Source organism: Erithacus rubecula, assembly GCF_903797595.1.
Source record: "Erithacus rubecula genome assembly, chromosome: 4".
NCBI classification, from domain to species: Eukaryota; Metazoa; Chordata; class Aves; order Passeriformes; family Muscicapidae; genus Erithacus; species Erithacus rubecula.
The window spans coordinates 3,695,248-3,712,011 of NC_136686.1; the positions used below are offsets into that span (position 1 = coordinate 3,695,248).

The following is a 16,764-nucleotide window of genomic DNA, read 5'->3' on the forward strand; positions in this document are numbered from 1 at the left end:
GCTGCAGGACATGGAGCTGCAGCACAGAGTCCCCTTCTGCTGCTCCTCTTCTGGCTCCTTCTCTACAGGTCTGGATGGATGCAGCCACTCAGATCTTCTTCTCCTATGGCCTGGGGCTGGGCTCCCTCATTGCTCTGGGCAGCTACAACCATTTCCACAACAATGTCTACAGGTCAGTTGCATTTTTCCATCCTCCTGTGTGGCAGAGAGTGCTCATGGGTGAGGCAGGGGACTGATCTCTGCTGTCCCCTTGCTGGCAGCATGCAGCCTAGGGGACACACTGTGATCTCTGCAGAGGGGCTCCCTACCTGCAGGTCTTTTGCTTACCCCACCCTCTGCTCTTGGTAGGGACCTGCAGGTGGGTTTTTTTCCCTCCCTTTCTCTCTTCCAGAGACTCCATTATTGTCTGTTGCATAAACTCCACCACAAGCATATTTGCAGGATTTGTTATTTTCTCTATCATTGGCTTCATGTCACACATCACTAAGAAGTCGGTGTCAGAGTTGGCCTCCTCAGGTAAGCAGAAACCCACGTTCAACTGCAACAGCAAGCTGTGAGAACCATTTGTAACTGAGCCTGGGGTGGTCTTGGCTCTTTCCTGACTAGTTGTGCTGAAGTTTTACTTTGCTGTAGTGAAATATTTAGGCCATTTGCTGTCTGAAACCTTCCTATGGAGAATAGATACTACCTGTGTTTTCAGTAGATATGATCAAAATTTGGAGTTGCTTTTTCATGCAAAATCTTGAGACTGTGATCTCAGTATCATTTTTCAACAAAGATGGAACTGTCTTTCTGCACAAAGACATATTTTGAAATTGCTGTCTTTCCAGAGAAAGCTTTTATATCAAGAAACAGCATTATGTGGTGGAAAACAAAAGGCACCAGGAAAGTTATAACCAGCTCTGAATATCAGTTTATTCTTCTAGCAAAGTGCTTCAGCTCCATTTGGTTTCAATAATTTGATGACTTTCTTGCTTGCAGGACTTGTTTCTCCAACCATTTCTGTCTCCCCATCTTATCCCAGTACCTCCCACTGAGTTGGTGTGTCACAGGCACAAAGGCTCAGCTGTTCATAACCCCTATATGGAAACCCCTGAATTCTTGGCTGTAATTTCTGTCTCTCTTATTTAACCATGGCCCTTAGCTCAGACTTCCCATCAAATGCTTTGTAAACATGGGCTCAACCCTCTTTTCATTACTGCAGGCCCTGGACTGGCTTTCCTCGCCTACCCACAGGTTGTCACACAGTTGCCCTTGTCCCCACTCTGGTCAATCCTCTTCTTCTCCATGCTGATGATGCTGGGTCTGGACAGTCAGGTGAGACAACACAGTACAAAGTGGGAGAAGATACAAAAAAGCCTTCAGGTACAATGCTGGTGTCACCTGCACTTGATCTGTCATATTCTCCCTTGTGCTCACAAGCTCTTCTCTTGCAGCACAAACCACCAGTGCAAAATGGATGCTCCCTTGGCTTACAGGTAGTGGTCATAAACACAAGTCTACTTCACAATCAGACTCAATTCTATTCATGTCACACCTGGTTTCCAGGAAAATCTAATCAAATGTGCTTTTTCAATCATTTCACACTCTCATAAACACTTTCTAAAGCTCATGAATGCATTACCACAGACATTATTTAGAAAAATAACCTAAATTCAAATAATTCGTAAATGTTCTGAACAAAGCTACATTTACAGAAAAAAATTATCTGCATGGATTATTAACTCAGTGCTGGTAAATAGTTTGACAATAGGCCCTCTAAGCACTCTGTGGAGTTAATTTGCTGCATTAGCTTTTAAAATACCCCTTGAAATTCTCCACATCCTTTCTGACAGCCAGTTTTGGTGGGCAGGCAGTCTGTTGGGGAGGCTATCATTGCCTGGAGGAAGAGGCTTGGGGGGGAATGAAGCATCAAAAGGAAAGCAAGCTTTTAAAAAGTACAGTTAAATACACATGAAGAAGCTTTCTGTCTGCATGCTGGAGCTCTGATTCATTCAAACACACCAGCAACAGCATAGCAGCTTATGCCTATAAACCAGTGAAGACAGGCTGCTACAATGGCTGAAGCATTCAGTTAAAAAGAAAAACAAAAAAGAAAGAAAGAAAAAAGGTTTTTTACTACATTTCTCTGTAGGCACAGCAGGGATGCTGAGGAGCCCAGCAAGGGAATGGAGGCTGGGCTGAGGTCTGTGTTTGTGATGCATCCACGAGCTCCAGCCCTTTAGTGAAGGTCGCAGTAGGTCCAGTGAGTTTCCTGCAGATGCAAATGCTTGGGAAAGAAATAATATCATGGAGTGAGGCATGGAGAAGAATATATGCTAAAAATTGTGGCTGGAGAGTGTTGGTGAGAAAAGAAAAATTTTTTGGGAAGCAGACTGCAGTGGCAAGAATAGGAGGCACCAGAGCCCAGCTCCTTGCCACTCTGAAAGCAGCATGCTTTCATTCAGCTGCCTACATGTGCAAGCAGCCAAGGTTTGGTCTGTAAGCTGGGAAAGTGAGCCCCATGCCAAGCAGCTGCAGTCCCTGGGGCTAGAAGGGCAAGCCTCCTCCAGGCTCCATCCCCTGTGAAGTCTGAGGCTGTCATGAGGCAATTCTCAGTAAAGGGTGTGAAGGTTATTGCCTGTTCCATGGCTAAAAAAAGCAGTGTATGATAATTTGTTTCTCCACCTTATCCATTACACAGGAGCTCAATTTTGATAGGAGACAAAGAGAATTCAGCTCACTTTATAGCCCTGTTCCTCATCACCCATCTCCCTGCCTTTCCCTCTGTGCATTCCCTGGTTTTGGTCATTCTTGCACTAAAGGGCTGTCAGCTTTATTCCCATCCCATTTTCTTTGCTCCTTTTGTGCTGGACACCACCCTCTGCCCCTGGCCAGGGCTGTTCTCCTCCAAATGCATTTCCCTTTCTGGTCTCAGGTCCCCTAGCCCTGCCATAGCTCTGGCTGTGCCTGGCCATGCATCCATGTGGAAGGAACAGCTTTCAACAGTGGCTTTTTTTAGTCATGCTATCTCTTCACACTGTGGTGCCAGCTCAGTCCTGACTCTTCCAGACAAAAAGCCAGATGGGGTGGGGTGAAGAGCTCACTGTCAATGACTATAAAGGCATCTTAACCCATGCATGAGCAGCAAAAGATGCTTTAATGGCACTTGTGTCCAACATAAAAAGCTTAGCTCATGAAAAATTCAAGAGGAAGCAGTTGAGCTTTGATGCTTTGGGAATACTGCCTTTCCATGTGGATATAAAACCCTGGGCATGCACATCTCCCTTTGCCTTGCCCTGGCCCATGTGAAAGCCAGCCCCAGCAGTCAGCAGTGCAAGCTTTTCCACCATGCCTGCCCAGCTATAGGCTCAGGCACTCCATTTTTCTTCCACACATCTTCCCAACCCTCTCCTGCTCTTTTTGGTCTGTATACCTCCATCTCCACTCCTGGGGCTTTTTTTCTTCCCAGGGATGGGGAAGTCCTTGACATCAAAAAGTGATGAAACCACTTTCATTTTCATTGCACTGGCTTGTACATCTGCTCAGTGTGACCAGGGAAGCCAGTTTGCTGCCCTCATAAATTCCCAGGGCTGTTGCTAGAGGCACAATGTACTCTCTGAGAGAGGTTATGTTACCTGTAGTTTCTGGGTGCAAGATATAAAAGTAAATCTCACAATTTATCAAGAGATAGGAGGGAAGGATGCACTTCACATATATATTGTCAAACTGCCCTTGTGCCAGAAGGCAGAACTAGCAGGAAAACTGAAAGGCAACACTCAAGGGGATTTCATTATATATTATGGGGCAGACAACATTATTATACTGTGCCTGGTGCAGCTCTGCACAAACCATCCAGGGGTTTCCTCTAGAAAGGTGAGAACGGGCTTTTGGTGTGCTACATGCATTTAATGTTGTGTGCTTGAAAAAGGGAAATAAAGTCAAGGACTGGGTAATCAGGGATGTTGTTATTCAAATGCAAAAGAGACTGGGTAATGCAGGTCCTTATTGAGCGTTTTAGATCACTGAAGAGCACAAGTGCTGTGAAGAACAAGAAGGGAAGAGCAATAAAGGTCCTGCAAATGTCCCATGAGCAGCCAGACACATAGCTGTGGCACAGGGACTGGCAGCATGGGAAGCAGGGCAGTGATGGGGGGCCCTATAGAGCTTTTGGGAAGAAAGAGGAGGCTTTTCATGGGAAGCAAAAGGCAGAGATTTATCTCAGCTATTTTTAAATATTTAACTTTGGTGCTCCTAGTTCCAAAGAAGAGGGATGAATTTTCAGAAGATGGTTCAGACCAACTTTGTGCAGAGATGCCTTTTTCTTTCCTAGAGTCTGCAGAGTCCATAAATCACTAAGGTTCTCAGCATTGAAGTTAAATGTGTGTGGGTTAAGTTTCTTATATATATATATATAAAAATATCCTTGGTGTATGCTTTTTCCATAGTTCTGCACTGTGGAAGGGTTCATTACAGCCCTGGTGGATGAGTATCCTCGAGTCCTAAGAACCAGGAAGAAGATCTTCATTGCAGTAGTCTGCTTCATCTCTTATCTCATTGGATTCTCCAATATCACCCAGGTACACATAGCTGTGCTTGTACCTCCATTCCTGACACCTTTCTGGTCACTTGGCATAGCAGCAGCACCACCAAAGCTTTGGGAGAAGTGACAGATTTCTCCTATTCTGGATAAAGTGGTTTGCTCATCACTGTTACATCTCAAGTGATTTAGGATGCCTCCTAATTTTTACCATCATCCTGTTGTCAATCTGGGCTGTTGTTCTGCTGTTTGCAATAAGGACTCAAGCCAACAGAACCCAAATTTAGGGAATGCTTGCTGCAAAGAGGTAACACAAAGAAAACCTGTCTGTTGGGGGCTTGAACCTCTTGAGCTGAAGCTGAGGTTCACATGAGGGCTGAGTGGTCTGGAGACCATTTGTGGAGTAATGTGGGTTCATGAGGAGGCAAGGCAAAGCTCCAGAGAGGGGCAGAGCAGACTAAATTGCCTCCTTCTAAAGCAGAGAAGTAGAAGAGATCCTAATGAATTTCTCTTCTTTTCTCCTCACCCTTGGCTATGCCTGAGCAGGCTGGCTAATTGTCTGCAAGGGCGCATCAGTTTTGCTGCTGGGAACCATACTCCAGTGGAAACATTGCAACAGTGGCTCCACTGTCCAAGGAAATCAACATTAAACCAACAGTTATGTTCAGCAGCAATCCAAGCTGCTGGCTAATAGTGTTGGTCATAATCTATAACTGAACTCCTTGACCCTGTTTTGTCTTTTCAGGGTGGCATTTATGTCTTCAAGCTGTTTGATTACTACTCAGCCAGTGGCATGTGTCTTCTTTTTCTTGTATTCTTTGAGACCATCTCAATTTCTTGGTGTTATGGTAAGCACAAAACACCTTGTTCCTTTGTTTTCTCCATGGGCATCATGGTGACTTACTGAAAGAGCCAGAGCCAGTGAAGACAATGACAATTTTGCAACTGAAAATAGCTTAGACTGATAACTTCAGAAAATCAGGAGTGGAAGGCTGTCATCTTACTTCTCCAGGCCATCACAAAGACCTCTGCACAGAGTGGCAGATGCACAGGGTCTTTCCCTCTAGGCCCTCAAGAGGACGCCAGGAACATGGAAGCTGTTAGCATGAATTTGTGTCCCAGTACCCCATCCCCTCCATCTAATGCTTCTCATGCCACACTGTCACCCTCTTGCTGTGCCTGGCCTGTGCTCTGCCATAAGAAGAGGTGAAGATCATGGTGCAGAGATGGTTTTTTTTTTTCAATGCTCATTTCTTCTTGTAGGTGTGAACAGGTTTTACAGGAACATCGAAGAAATGATTGGCTACAAGCCTTGCATCTGGTGGAAGATCTGCTGGGCCTTCTTCACACCTCTTGTCTGCCTGGTAAGACCTGGAGAATCCTGTGTGCAGGAGTGGGTCTAGAGAGGTCTCTAGATGGGCTGTAGAGAAACATGTTCTCAACCCAGCACAGGTCTGGTGCAAGGGGGTCCCAGGCAGACTGGAGATGGGTAAAGGGATGCAGGAGCCTCTCTCACTCTGCCTGCTGGAAATCACTGATAAAAAATGTTCTAGATGATTGCTTTTAATCTAAATGAGGCCATCAGTTCTTCCTTTTTTTTTTTTTTTTTTTTTTTTTTTTTTTCCTGAGATGCCAGAAGATAAGCAAAATAATTTAATGTTTTAAAAAGCTATTATTGGTTCTGGCTTTCAGCTACTCCAGCTTCAGCCTCTGACAGGGTTATGAGAACAAAGGCTGTCACAAATGCAGAATAACTGACTGCGGAGCAGTTTGGCCTTTGCAGGTTTACCCTTCCAGCAGTAGTAATGCAGAGAGTGGTGTGATAAGGCCAGGGATAGGAAGGTGAAGACTGCTGATACCAGTAGTGAGAATGCTGTTTACTTGCATAGGAGCTGCTGTGGGTCACTGCTTGTCTGAGTAGTCTAGTGAAGAAGGAAATCGGGGGTATTCCAATTCCAGCTTTTTACATAGGATAAGAAGAAATTGTTTGAAATTACCAGTTGGTGGGCTGAAAGAATCCAGGCTAATGTAAAGAGCTTTTGGGTTCCTATAACACTGTTGGGAGCTAAGAAGGTAATGAAGGAAAGAATGGCTGGACCTCAATTTTGCACTTCCCCTGCAGTGGCTGGTGTTCTTTTCCAGGGTGTGTTCTTCTTCAGTGTGGTGGAAATGACCCCTCTGACACTGGGGAAATACGTGTATCCTGCCTGGGGACAAGGCATTGGCTGGCTCATGGCCCTGTCCTCCATGGTCCTGATTCCAGGGTACATGCTCTACTCTTTCTTCACCTCAACAGGGACTCTCCGGCAGGTAGGAACAGCCTCACCACCCTGCTCTCAGCTCAGGCTAAGCTCCTGCCTGGACTAAACCTGCACCAAGCAGACCCTGCTCTGGCAGAGCTGTCAGTCCACCAGGCTGGTGCTGCAGGAGCTCTGTGCACCATCTCCCCCAGGGAGGGTTCAGATCAGTCCCACTGCACTGAACAGCCTCCAGTGAAGGTGGTCTACCCTTCTGTCTGTTGTTCCTCATTGAGATTTGTGTGATCATCACCACAAAAATGGAGCCCACCTCCCCTGACCATCCCTTTGGTGTGGGGTACTGGAGCCGTGGAAGAGTTTGAACAGAAATCCTTGAGGTTTCTTACCCAGAGAAATGCCAGCTCCTGATGATGTTTACTTGGCACTCCTCAGCAGGGAGATCAGCATCCTCCAAGCCTGAATCCTGAAATGTCTCAGACTAGGCCCTGCTAGCAGCAGAAACAAGCACAGGGGTGGTTTGTCATGTGCCCTTCAGGGAACACTCCATGACTGAGGGGTTAGGAAGCAAGAAAGACCCACAATACCCACCACACTAGTCTCATTTAAAACATTGTCTTTAGTAATTTAAGCAGGATTTTATGTAGCAGTGAATCATGAGTCTCTATGTCATACCCAGTACTTACTGTTAAGAATTTATTTACAGTGTTGACATTCAGTCTTGAGAGCACTGTGCCCCAAATCCCTGGCTTGGTGCTTACAGCTGTAACAAGTCACCCCAGGAGTGCTGATTTATGGCTTTCTCAGCCCAGCTGAAACAGCAACCAGATGCCATCTAAATCACATGAGTTTATTTTAGGGATGCTGTATTTAAACAAAGTTTGACTCAAAAAAGTTGTGGCTGGAATTACTGGGCTGAGGTCAGCTTCAGGTTCTCTGCCTTTGAGGTAAAGTTGTAGGTGGATTTGAATTGTCTTCCTCCCAGCATTCCATTTGAATGGGCTCTGATGTGGGAACTGGATGGGTTTGGGGTCTCAGATCTGCTTTCAGTTTCTGGTTTCTCATCTGAAGCTGGGTTTATGTACTTGTCCTTCCTAGGACTCAAGCCAGGGTGTTGTGTTAACCCACTTTGTTGATTTTAAGTTGAAGGCCAGAGCAATTCCAGCAGTAGGCCCCTTTTCAGACATTTACAGTATTCCTTTATTCACTCATGATGTGAGTTGGAAAAGAGGGGAAGGGAAGCCTGAAAGTACAGGTCTGGTTTCAACCCTTTGCCTAGTCTTAATCCTGTTTCACTGGAGTTGGAGAAAGTGCATCACAGCATCTGGGGGAGCCCAAACTAATCTGCAGCCTCTCAGGAGTAGCTCAACTCCTCCTGACCAAAGGCTTGTGCCAATTATATACACAGCCCTTCCATAGTGCTGTGTACTCCTGTGCTGCCCCAGGGGCTTGGAGGGAAGCTCAAGAGTGTTTCCAGCCATCCCCTCAGCATCTTGTGCAAACCATCAGCACCATAAGCAGCATGAGTGGCTGATGTCCATTCTCCCTGTCTGACTCTTCTTCTAACATTGCCCATGAACATCATGAGACCCAGACCCCTCTCAATCATTCATAGACCCAGGAGTGAGCAGCAGATGGCAGTAAGAAGAAAGTAGGCTGATCTGTGTGTGCATGTGTTGGTATCAGAGAGACAGAGAGAATTTTTGGCCTCTTATATGCACAGATCCTGGATTAATTTGTAATAGAGCTGGAGCTGGAGGGAAATTAGATGCCAATCCTGAATAAAGTGGTTTTGACAGACAGGAAAGATTACAAGTCCTTTTGATCCTACTGAGCATGAATGTGAGAGGGGGAAAAAATACCATGAATGGCAGAAGCAGTTCAGTGAACATTTCAGGGAATTCACCCAGCAGCAGCCACTTCAGTGGTATTGGAGGGTAGGAGTTTGTTTCTCTTTTCTGGAAAGTGATTCTACCTGTCTTTGTGATGTCTGTTCAGGTCGGGCTTAATCCTCCTCTGCATTTTCTTCTGCAGTGCACAGCATCAGTCCCTCCCTGACTGACAAAAGTGATTCATTCTTCTTCATCACTCCTGATGCTCAATCCACACGCCTCCAGTAATGATTTGCCCCTCCATATTTTCCTGGGCTCCTGCTTCATTTTACTTGACTCGGCAATTTTCATTTGATTAGCTCAGGGTGGCAGGAATTGCTGCTGTGCAAAGGTTTGTGCAGGTGGATGTTCTGATCTGCATCAAAGGCACAGACTCTAACCTTGTTAACCTGCTGTAGTTACTTAGTAATGTAATCAATCATAATTGGAAAATAGGTCTGCTCTAAAGCCTGTGGCATCCAGCTCTTTCTTCTTCCTCCTTGCAGCTGGTCTTGCCTGCTAGCAGTTTGCCTCTTTATCAGGATGCTCCCCACATTTCAGATAAAAGGAGGAGCTGCTGTGCTCTGCACAGCATCAAAGCAGAGGTGACTGGCAGAGGCTTTTGGGGTGCTGCCAAGTGCTGCTGGAGGAGTCACTCCATCCACCATCCCCTCTCTCTGTAACCAGGGTCACCTCTGAGCCTTGGGGTGAGCTGCTGCCCCCATGCCCTGGCTGTCCCACTGCTGCTGCCCCCAGGCCTGGCTGACACACTCTCTCCTTTCATTCCCGGGCAGCGTCTGCAGCAGATGACCCAGCCCAGGCCAGAGGTGCATGCTCAGAACAACGGCCTCCAGCCCAAGACGTCCTTGAACGGGAGGATCTCGGATGCTGCTGTGTAGGAGGAAGGCCTGAACTCCTCACCCTGCCCTGTAGCTGCTCACTCAACACTGTCCCTCCAGCTCCTCTGGCACAGCTCGCTGCCCCTGGCTCTGCTTGTCCAAGAGAGGACCTAGAGGAAACTGTTCATGGCTCTTCCTCCTGGTGTGGCAGACCAAGGTCCTGAACAAGCTCACCACCAGGGTGTTGTGCTGTGTTGTGGCCACATTCATCCTGCAACATCCTGGTCCAGGCCCTCAGGGAGGAGCACCTGGTGCCCATGTCTTCCTCCTCCTGAGAGAGGTGGTGTCTCTAGAGAGCTAAGGCTGTAATCCACTTGTCTGTTTCTCTTGCTTTTCCATGTAAAACTCCCCAGTGCCCAGCTGTGTTTCACCCCAGAGAGATTGCTGTCACCAGATTCAAATACCAGATGGCTGTTGATTGATGGAGTATAAACCACCAGCAAATACATAACTGGAGGGGATGTGCAGAACCAAGGATTCTAGTGCAGAACACGGGATTCTAGTGAGGAGACCTGCATGTTGGTAGCTGTAAGACATCACCCCACACCTGGAGAAGGGCTTGGGGACAGTGTGTGCTGCTCACAGTGCCATATTTCATCCCTACGCAATCTCCAGACATGTTTACTGCATTCATTGGGGCTGGCACTGTGAGCCAGAGCCCAGCAGAGCAGTCAACCTTCCTTTTCTGGAGCATCCTGCCCTCTGTAGCTGTGTGCAGTAGCCACACCCTCACCCTAAAAAGCAGCTGATAGGGTAAATGGAGGGCTCTTTGCTACAGGCTGTTCACATCTCCCACACTGACCACATCAAGCTTCATGCAGAGACAAATCCATGTGATAAAGAGATTTTCCAACACTGTGCAAATCTCCCTCCAAGATGAAAGAGGGTAGTTCCTGCCAAGCACCCTCCCTGGCTGTGTCCCTGGGTGGGAAACAATCAGATGGAGCATGATGCCCATGAATCGTTCTGTTTATATCTTTTTCAGGAAGTGGCCACTCCTAAATCCCAGCTGGTGGAAGGCAAGAATTCCTGAGGCAGCCACTATGCTTAAACCCACCCCTGTGAAGCAGTGCTGACTTCCCTTGGGAAGTGTCTGTACAGCCAACTGCTGTCACTGGCACATCCCAACTCCCAGCACATTATCCACAGAGGGCTGTGAGCTTTTGTAGATGGTGCTGGAGGAGTGTAACACCTTGGAGTTAGCTGGGGAGTGTTTCAGAGCCATCCTACAACAGCAACATATTTCTTGGTTGTAGAGCTTTGTGAAAGGAGGTGGCTCATCACAGCACCACATGTAGGTGTGACAGTGATGCTGCTCCCAGTTGTGCCAGCCTCCCAGTGACCCCACACAGAGATTATCCTTGTACACAGAGTGTTTGATGAGCACACATGCTGTGACTTAGTGCTGATTATTGCACAGCATTGTCAGGTCTGCTCACACTCCCAGCTTCAGATCAGAATCAACTAACTCATAAATGAGCATCCAAGTAAAGGTACCTCCCACCCATCTTTCCTACCAGAGCCTGGTCTCAGAAGTAACACTCTGCAGTCCCCCAGGGGTCCTACTGCAGTGACAGATGAATTATGAGCCTCTACACAATTGTCTTGCTCTCCAATAGTAGCTTCAAAATGCAGCAGGGTGGCCCTGTGCTTCTTGTCCCTGCAGCTCACCAGAGTGTGGGCCAACCTGCTCTTCTGACAATCTTCCAGCCTGTGGACCAGTAACAGAAAGAAGAAATTTTCTGGTGAAAGCTCAAGTCAGACCCCTTTGGGAGTGGGTCCCCTGCCAACTCATCAATGCATCTTGATTAATGTTGCTTCAGATTTGTAACCAATTTGTATTTGTACTCATCATTCTCAGCAGTTATGGCTGCTGGGCATTAAGTGCATGTTTTGTGGTCTCCAAGAGCCTGAGCTGAGATCACACCCTGTCCCACCTGTAATTGTTACAGTGTTTGTGTCAAAAAAATCGTGGTTGTTAAATAGACATGAAGAAATGTATTTATAGGCTTGGTCTCATAAAGCCAAAAGCCAAACACTGAAAGCTGCAATCTTAGCTCATCACCATTAATCTCAGCCAGTTACAGACATGTCATCTTTCCTTGTCCCTTAATTGTCTGTGCCACTGTAGCTGAAAATTTCCATTCCAATTTCACCTATTTCATGAACCAGGGCAATAAGGAAACCACTCTTCATAAACATGTATATCCTTAGAGAGGGACATCTGTGCTGAAAGAATGTGTTAAAGCTCTAAACTTTGCAGTAATGACCCTTACTAGAGACCTGCCTTTGTCTGTGCATCCAGGTCCCATAACCTCTCTTCCCTCAAATGCAGACTGAGGGTGGCACAGGTGGGTGATGGCCAATTGACTCAATTTTTGAGTGAGGCTGTAAAACCATGGAAGACTTTGTTTCTTCCAACTTCATTGGGACAGCTCAGGCCTGAAGAATAATTAATCAGTGACAGTGGTAATTTATTAGACTCTTGACCAATTAGCTTGATTGCTAGCAGAGCTATTCAAAAGTTGTTTCTCCAGGGGAGTGGAGAAGAAAGGGTCCAGAAAACAAAGTTCTTTCCCTGCTTGCTGAGGAAATCTCTAGACCCTCAATTCCACTTTGCTAGGATTTTAGCCCCAGCATCTCTCTGACCTGTGGCCTTGCCTGTGGCACATCATTCCAGATGCAGCAGCAGGTGCTGCTCATAATAACAGTATTTGATGAGATTCAACCATTTGCTCAGTTTTCTGCTTAAGACCTCCTTTGCTCTCTCTCCTGCCCTGCTCCTTTTTGTTCTCTTGTCTCAGTCCTTTCCCAAAATCATTTGTCCAGTGGAAATTATCTACCTCAGCTTTCTGCCTCCTGCTTTCTTAGTTCCACTACTGTGAAATTACAACTCTCCCTCCTTTCTCTTCCCCTTTCTATTCTTTTCTCATTTCTATCTCTTTCTATTAGCAGCAGCCTCTCTTCTCTCTCCCCTGTGCCCTCTTTCCAGATTAGAACTCCTTCCTGCATGCCTGTGGCTTAGCCTCTTGCTGTGTTCATGCTCAATACTTCTGCCTACTGAAACCTGGAGCTCAGGATCCCACAGAGGACCCCAGCTTTTCACAGGGTCCAGTCCCTAAGAACCAATTTCCATCCCAATATCAAAATTATAATTCCAGTTCCAGTTCTCTTCCTCTTTGCACCAGAAAATGCTGTGCCAAGGAATACTATCTGCTGGTATTACTAGAAAGACATTTAAATCCATCAGTGTACACAGACCTGTGCCTGTTGTGAAAGATTTTGTGGCCTTTCCTGTTTATGCACTATGTTATTTCCACCATGAATATTTGGATCTGTGAAGTCTGGCATGCATAACCTTGCAGGTAGGAATTTGCCCTTGTCAAGCTCTGTCTGATGAACTGATCCCCTTCTCCAGCATTTCAAGCTCATCCCATCCTTAGCATTATAGAAGAGCCTTCCCACCTCTACACACATTTTCCATCTAGTGAGAAGTCAGGGGTGTTGATGGGTCCCCTTAAGCTCATCCCACACCTCTGAAATGCCACCGTGGGTGGGTCTGCCAAAGCAGCCATATCTGTTCATTGACTGTAAGAACTGCTTTTGTCCTGTTCCCAGGATGCAGCACATCTGCTGGCCACCCCTCTGCTCCTCATTCCTTCTGACTCACCCAGAAGAAAGGATGCACAGCCAGGGTGTGTAATGCTCCCCTTTCCTCACTGCGGTGGCTCAGAAGGGGACTGTGCTCACCTACAGCACTCCTGCCTTCTCTCTGTGCCCTCATCTCCCCAGCACCTGCCAGCCTCTCCCTCCCACCATAGGCAGCTGCTTGAAATAATCCTTTATGAAACCTCTTAATTCTAAGGAGCTATTTAGAGACCTGTGTTGAAATCCCTCTGAAATCCTCTTTTTCCTGAGGCCTGCAAAATATAAAATAAATGCCACAGCCCCCATCCTCTGCTGCAGCAGGGGGTGACATGGTCCATGGGAAAGGCAGGATTTTTCTGGAGTTGCTTCCCCTGGAAACCCAGGTGTAATCCTCTCCCCTGTCTGAGGCAGCACTGCCACAGGCTGTGTGGGGCTCCTGACAAGTGTCCATCATCCCTGTGGTGCTGTCAGGTGGGAAGTGTCCATATCTGGAGGTGCTCAGGAGAGGTTAGTGCTCCCTGTGCTGGTACCTGCCAGCCATGATGCTGATGAAGATGCCTCCTGACAGCCTGGCATGGTCCACTGTGCTGCCAAGGAACTGTCATCAGCACTCACTGCCACCCCAGGGACCAGCCACAGACCCTCTGGGGTGGCATGTGTCCCCACCACAGCTCCTGGGGACAAGCAGCCCTCACCCCCTGAGCTGCAGCCCTGTGCAGACTGGGTGTGGAGGGATTTATCCTGGGCAGTCGAGGTGTTTCTGCTTCCTGATGAAAAGAACAGCTCATCAGGAGGGGACTTGTCTGAATCCCTGGTGTAATGGTATGTGAGCAGGCTGGCCTCTGAGGGTGCCATAGCCAGAACACAGGGGCAGGTAAACTGCTGGGGGGCACTGCTGCCTGATCACTGCATCTCCCACAAGCCCAGGGTCCACTGACAGAGCAGGGCATGGTGGCACAGCTGGATGTTTTCCTCCCTTTGAGGGCTGCATGGCTTGAGAAGACTCTTGGCCAGTTTGCATTGCATCATGCTGTTGAGGAAAATACAAATATCCTGCGCTAATCCCATAAAGAAATGCACCTGCTACTTTTGTGCTGACGCTGCTGACCCACATCCGGAAAAAAAAACCTGATCCATATCTCTCCAGAAAAAAGGTTCCATGGTGTAAACTCATCCCTTGCCACCAACCCAAAGAGCACTGCCTGCTGTCTGCTCAGTGTCTCCAGAGCCCCTCACAGACCTGGGGGTACATCAGCCCCTGGGGTGACAAGGGCAGGACATGGTGGCACCTGTGCCCACTGTTTCAGCACACAGGCAGTGCCAACTCCCTGCCCTCTCTCTGCCCATCTCCATGTGTCTTTTGGACACAGTTGACTCTGTCTGAGTGACTGAGCCCATCCACTCACCACCCTCTTTTCTGCGCATCCCCCTCTAGCACATGCCAGAACTGACTGACACGGCTTTAAAAATAACTCCTAGGTGTGAAGGAGGGCAAGAAATGGAGAGGGACAATATCCCTGTCTGCCTCTCCCTGCCCTCCTGATGGTGCTGCTGTGTCTGGCCAAGCTGGTTCACTGCTGGGTCGCTCTGGGTCGCTGCTTATTTTGTGCCCGTGTCACAAACGCTTTGATGTGTTTTTGAAGCCCTTTGGTCCTGCAGGGAGGAGAGAAAGAGAGCTGACATCTCTGTTCCCTCTCTGCACTTACTGCAAATGAAGGGATTAGGAGTTATAATCCAAGATTCTTATTTTAAAGCGGCTTTTCAGCTCTGTGAGGGGAACTTCAGCGTGATGCTCCTGGGGGAGGTGGTGACAGAGCAGCTGTCACAGCCCCAGTCACCAGGGTTTCAAGGCTCGGTGGCACCAGAGTGCTCCAGGCTGTGGGAGTGGCTATGGGAGCGGCACTTCTGCAAGGAATGGGAGAGTGTGTGTGCTGTGACAGCATCTCAGCCACTGCCTGGTGGAGATGACGTGCACCCAGTCCCTGGCAGCACCCCAGACCCCAGGACGACCCTCCAGCTGTGGGGACTCCTCTGCGGGGCAGAGCCTCAGATCTGAGTGAGATCAGCAGCTGCCAATCCCCCGAGGCAGCAGCTGCTCTTGAGATGCTGAGAGCCGAATTGCACCAGCCCAAAGCATCCTGCAGCCCTTGGAAAGCTTCTGTCCCACACTGCCAGCAGTGTCTGCTTTGGAGAAATACAGTGATGTATCTTCTTTTGCATTTGTTGACTTCTTCTTCTTCTTCCCACTGCATTGATGGCAGACCTGTGCAAAATATTAGCAAACTGCTGGGTTTTTTCCACTGGCATTTCTGCAGCCTTTCCCTGTGCTAATTATTATAGCCCTGCCTCTTCTAGGGCAATTCAACAGATGGTTGGAGTTTTATCTTTGAACAAGCTATTTAAATAAGGCTCTGGCATTTCCCTTGCACATTTCTTTCCTGGCTACATGTCCTGAGCTGCTGGATGGGTTGTCCTTTTCACTAGGGATGCCAAAAGTTGTGAGCTGAGACTGAAGGCTGTGGTCAGATCCCAGGAGATGGGTTCTTTCCTTTTAGAAAGGGAAGATAATTTGCCCTGGTTCATGTGGCCTCATGGAGTGCTGTGTTTTAGATTTGGTATGATAATAATATTGATAACACCCTGATGTTTTAATTGTTGCTAAGCAGTGCTTACCCTAAATTAAGGGTCTCATTCTCTTCCAGTGAGGAGAGGCACAAGAAGCTGTGAGGGAGCATTGGCCAAAGGGATATTCCATACCACAGCATTTCATGTCCCATATATAAACTGGAGGGAGCTGGCTGGGAGCTACTGATCACTGCTGGGGGATGGACTGGACATTGGTCAGTGGGTGGTGAACAATTGCATTGTGCATATTTCCCTAATTATTATTATAAATAATTCTTATCTCTGCCCACAGGTTTTACCTTTTTCTGATCTCATCTTTATTCCTCCAAGGGTGGAGGGGGGAAGAGAGTGAGCAGCTGCAAGGTACTTATTTGCTGGCTGAGATTAGTCCACAAGATAAAAAAAATGTACTGAAAAGTCAAGCCTTCCATAATGGGAGGAAATAGAAAGGTGTACATAGAATATCAGGATGGGTGTATATCACTCTAGGTGCTTTTACTTCTACAGCCTTGGTCCTACACTCCTGTAGAAGATTCTTCTGTACCCTGTGTTTGTTGTTTGTTTTTGGGGTTTTTAAAATGAACTTGATAGTGTTAGGGACACCCTACCCTTAATGAGTAGTAAGGATTAGGAAGACAGGATTCTTATTTTCAAAAAATTCATTGATAGCTGTGCCCCATTGCAAGATCCCAAGGCTGGAGCTGTATATACATGGGTGCTGTATAAAATTAGATCCTGTCCTACATACCTGGCATACCTGAGAACATTCCCAGCTTTGTATGGTTTAAGATAGAAAACAGCTCCTCAGCCAGTTTTTAACCTCAGTTGAACTCATTAGCTGCAGAAAAGTTGTTTCAAGAACCACCAGGTATGACAGAGTTTCCAAACTGGTTAAATCCCACAGCCCTGCTAACCATGCATCATCATCCTTGAGGCACCTGCTTACT

At 47.3% G+C, this 16,764-nt stretch overlaps 1 protein-coding gene across 1 annotated transcript in view; it reads left to right on the forward strand.

The window, feature by feature from the left end:
* Nucleotides 1-9,804, forward strand: part of LOC306801586 (sodium- and chloride-dependent GABA transporter 1-like) — a 29,560-nt gene extending 19,756 nt beyond the window's left edge. The window contains exons 8-15 of the mRNA XM_079304761.1: nt 69-172; nt 392-516; nt 1,205-1,317; nt 4,428-4,559; nt 5,265-5,367; nt 5,783-5,883; nt 6,662-6,829; nt 9,440-9,804. Of these exons, the coding sequence (XP_079160887.1) occupies nt 69-172; nt 392-516; nt 1,205-1,317; nt 4,428-4,559; nt 5,265-5,367; nt 5,783-5,883; nt 6,662-6,829; nt 9,440-9,544 (951 nt within the window). The 3' untranslated portion in view covers nt 9,545-9,804. The remainder of the gene's footprint in view (nt 1-68; nt 173-391; nt 517-1,204; nt 1,318-4,427; nt 4,560-5,264; nt 5,368-5,782; nt 5,884-6,661; nt 6,830-9,439) is intronic.
* Nucleotides 9,805-16,764: the final 6,960 nt, after the last annotated feature.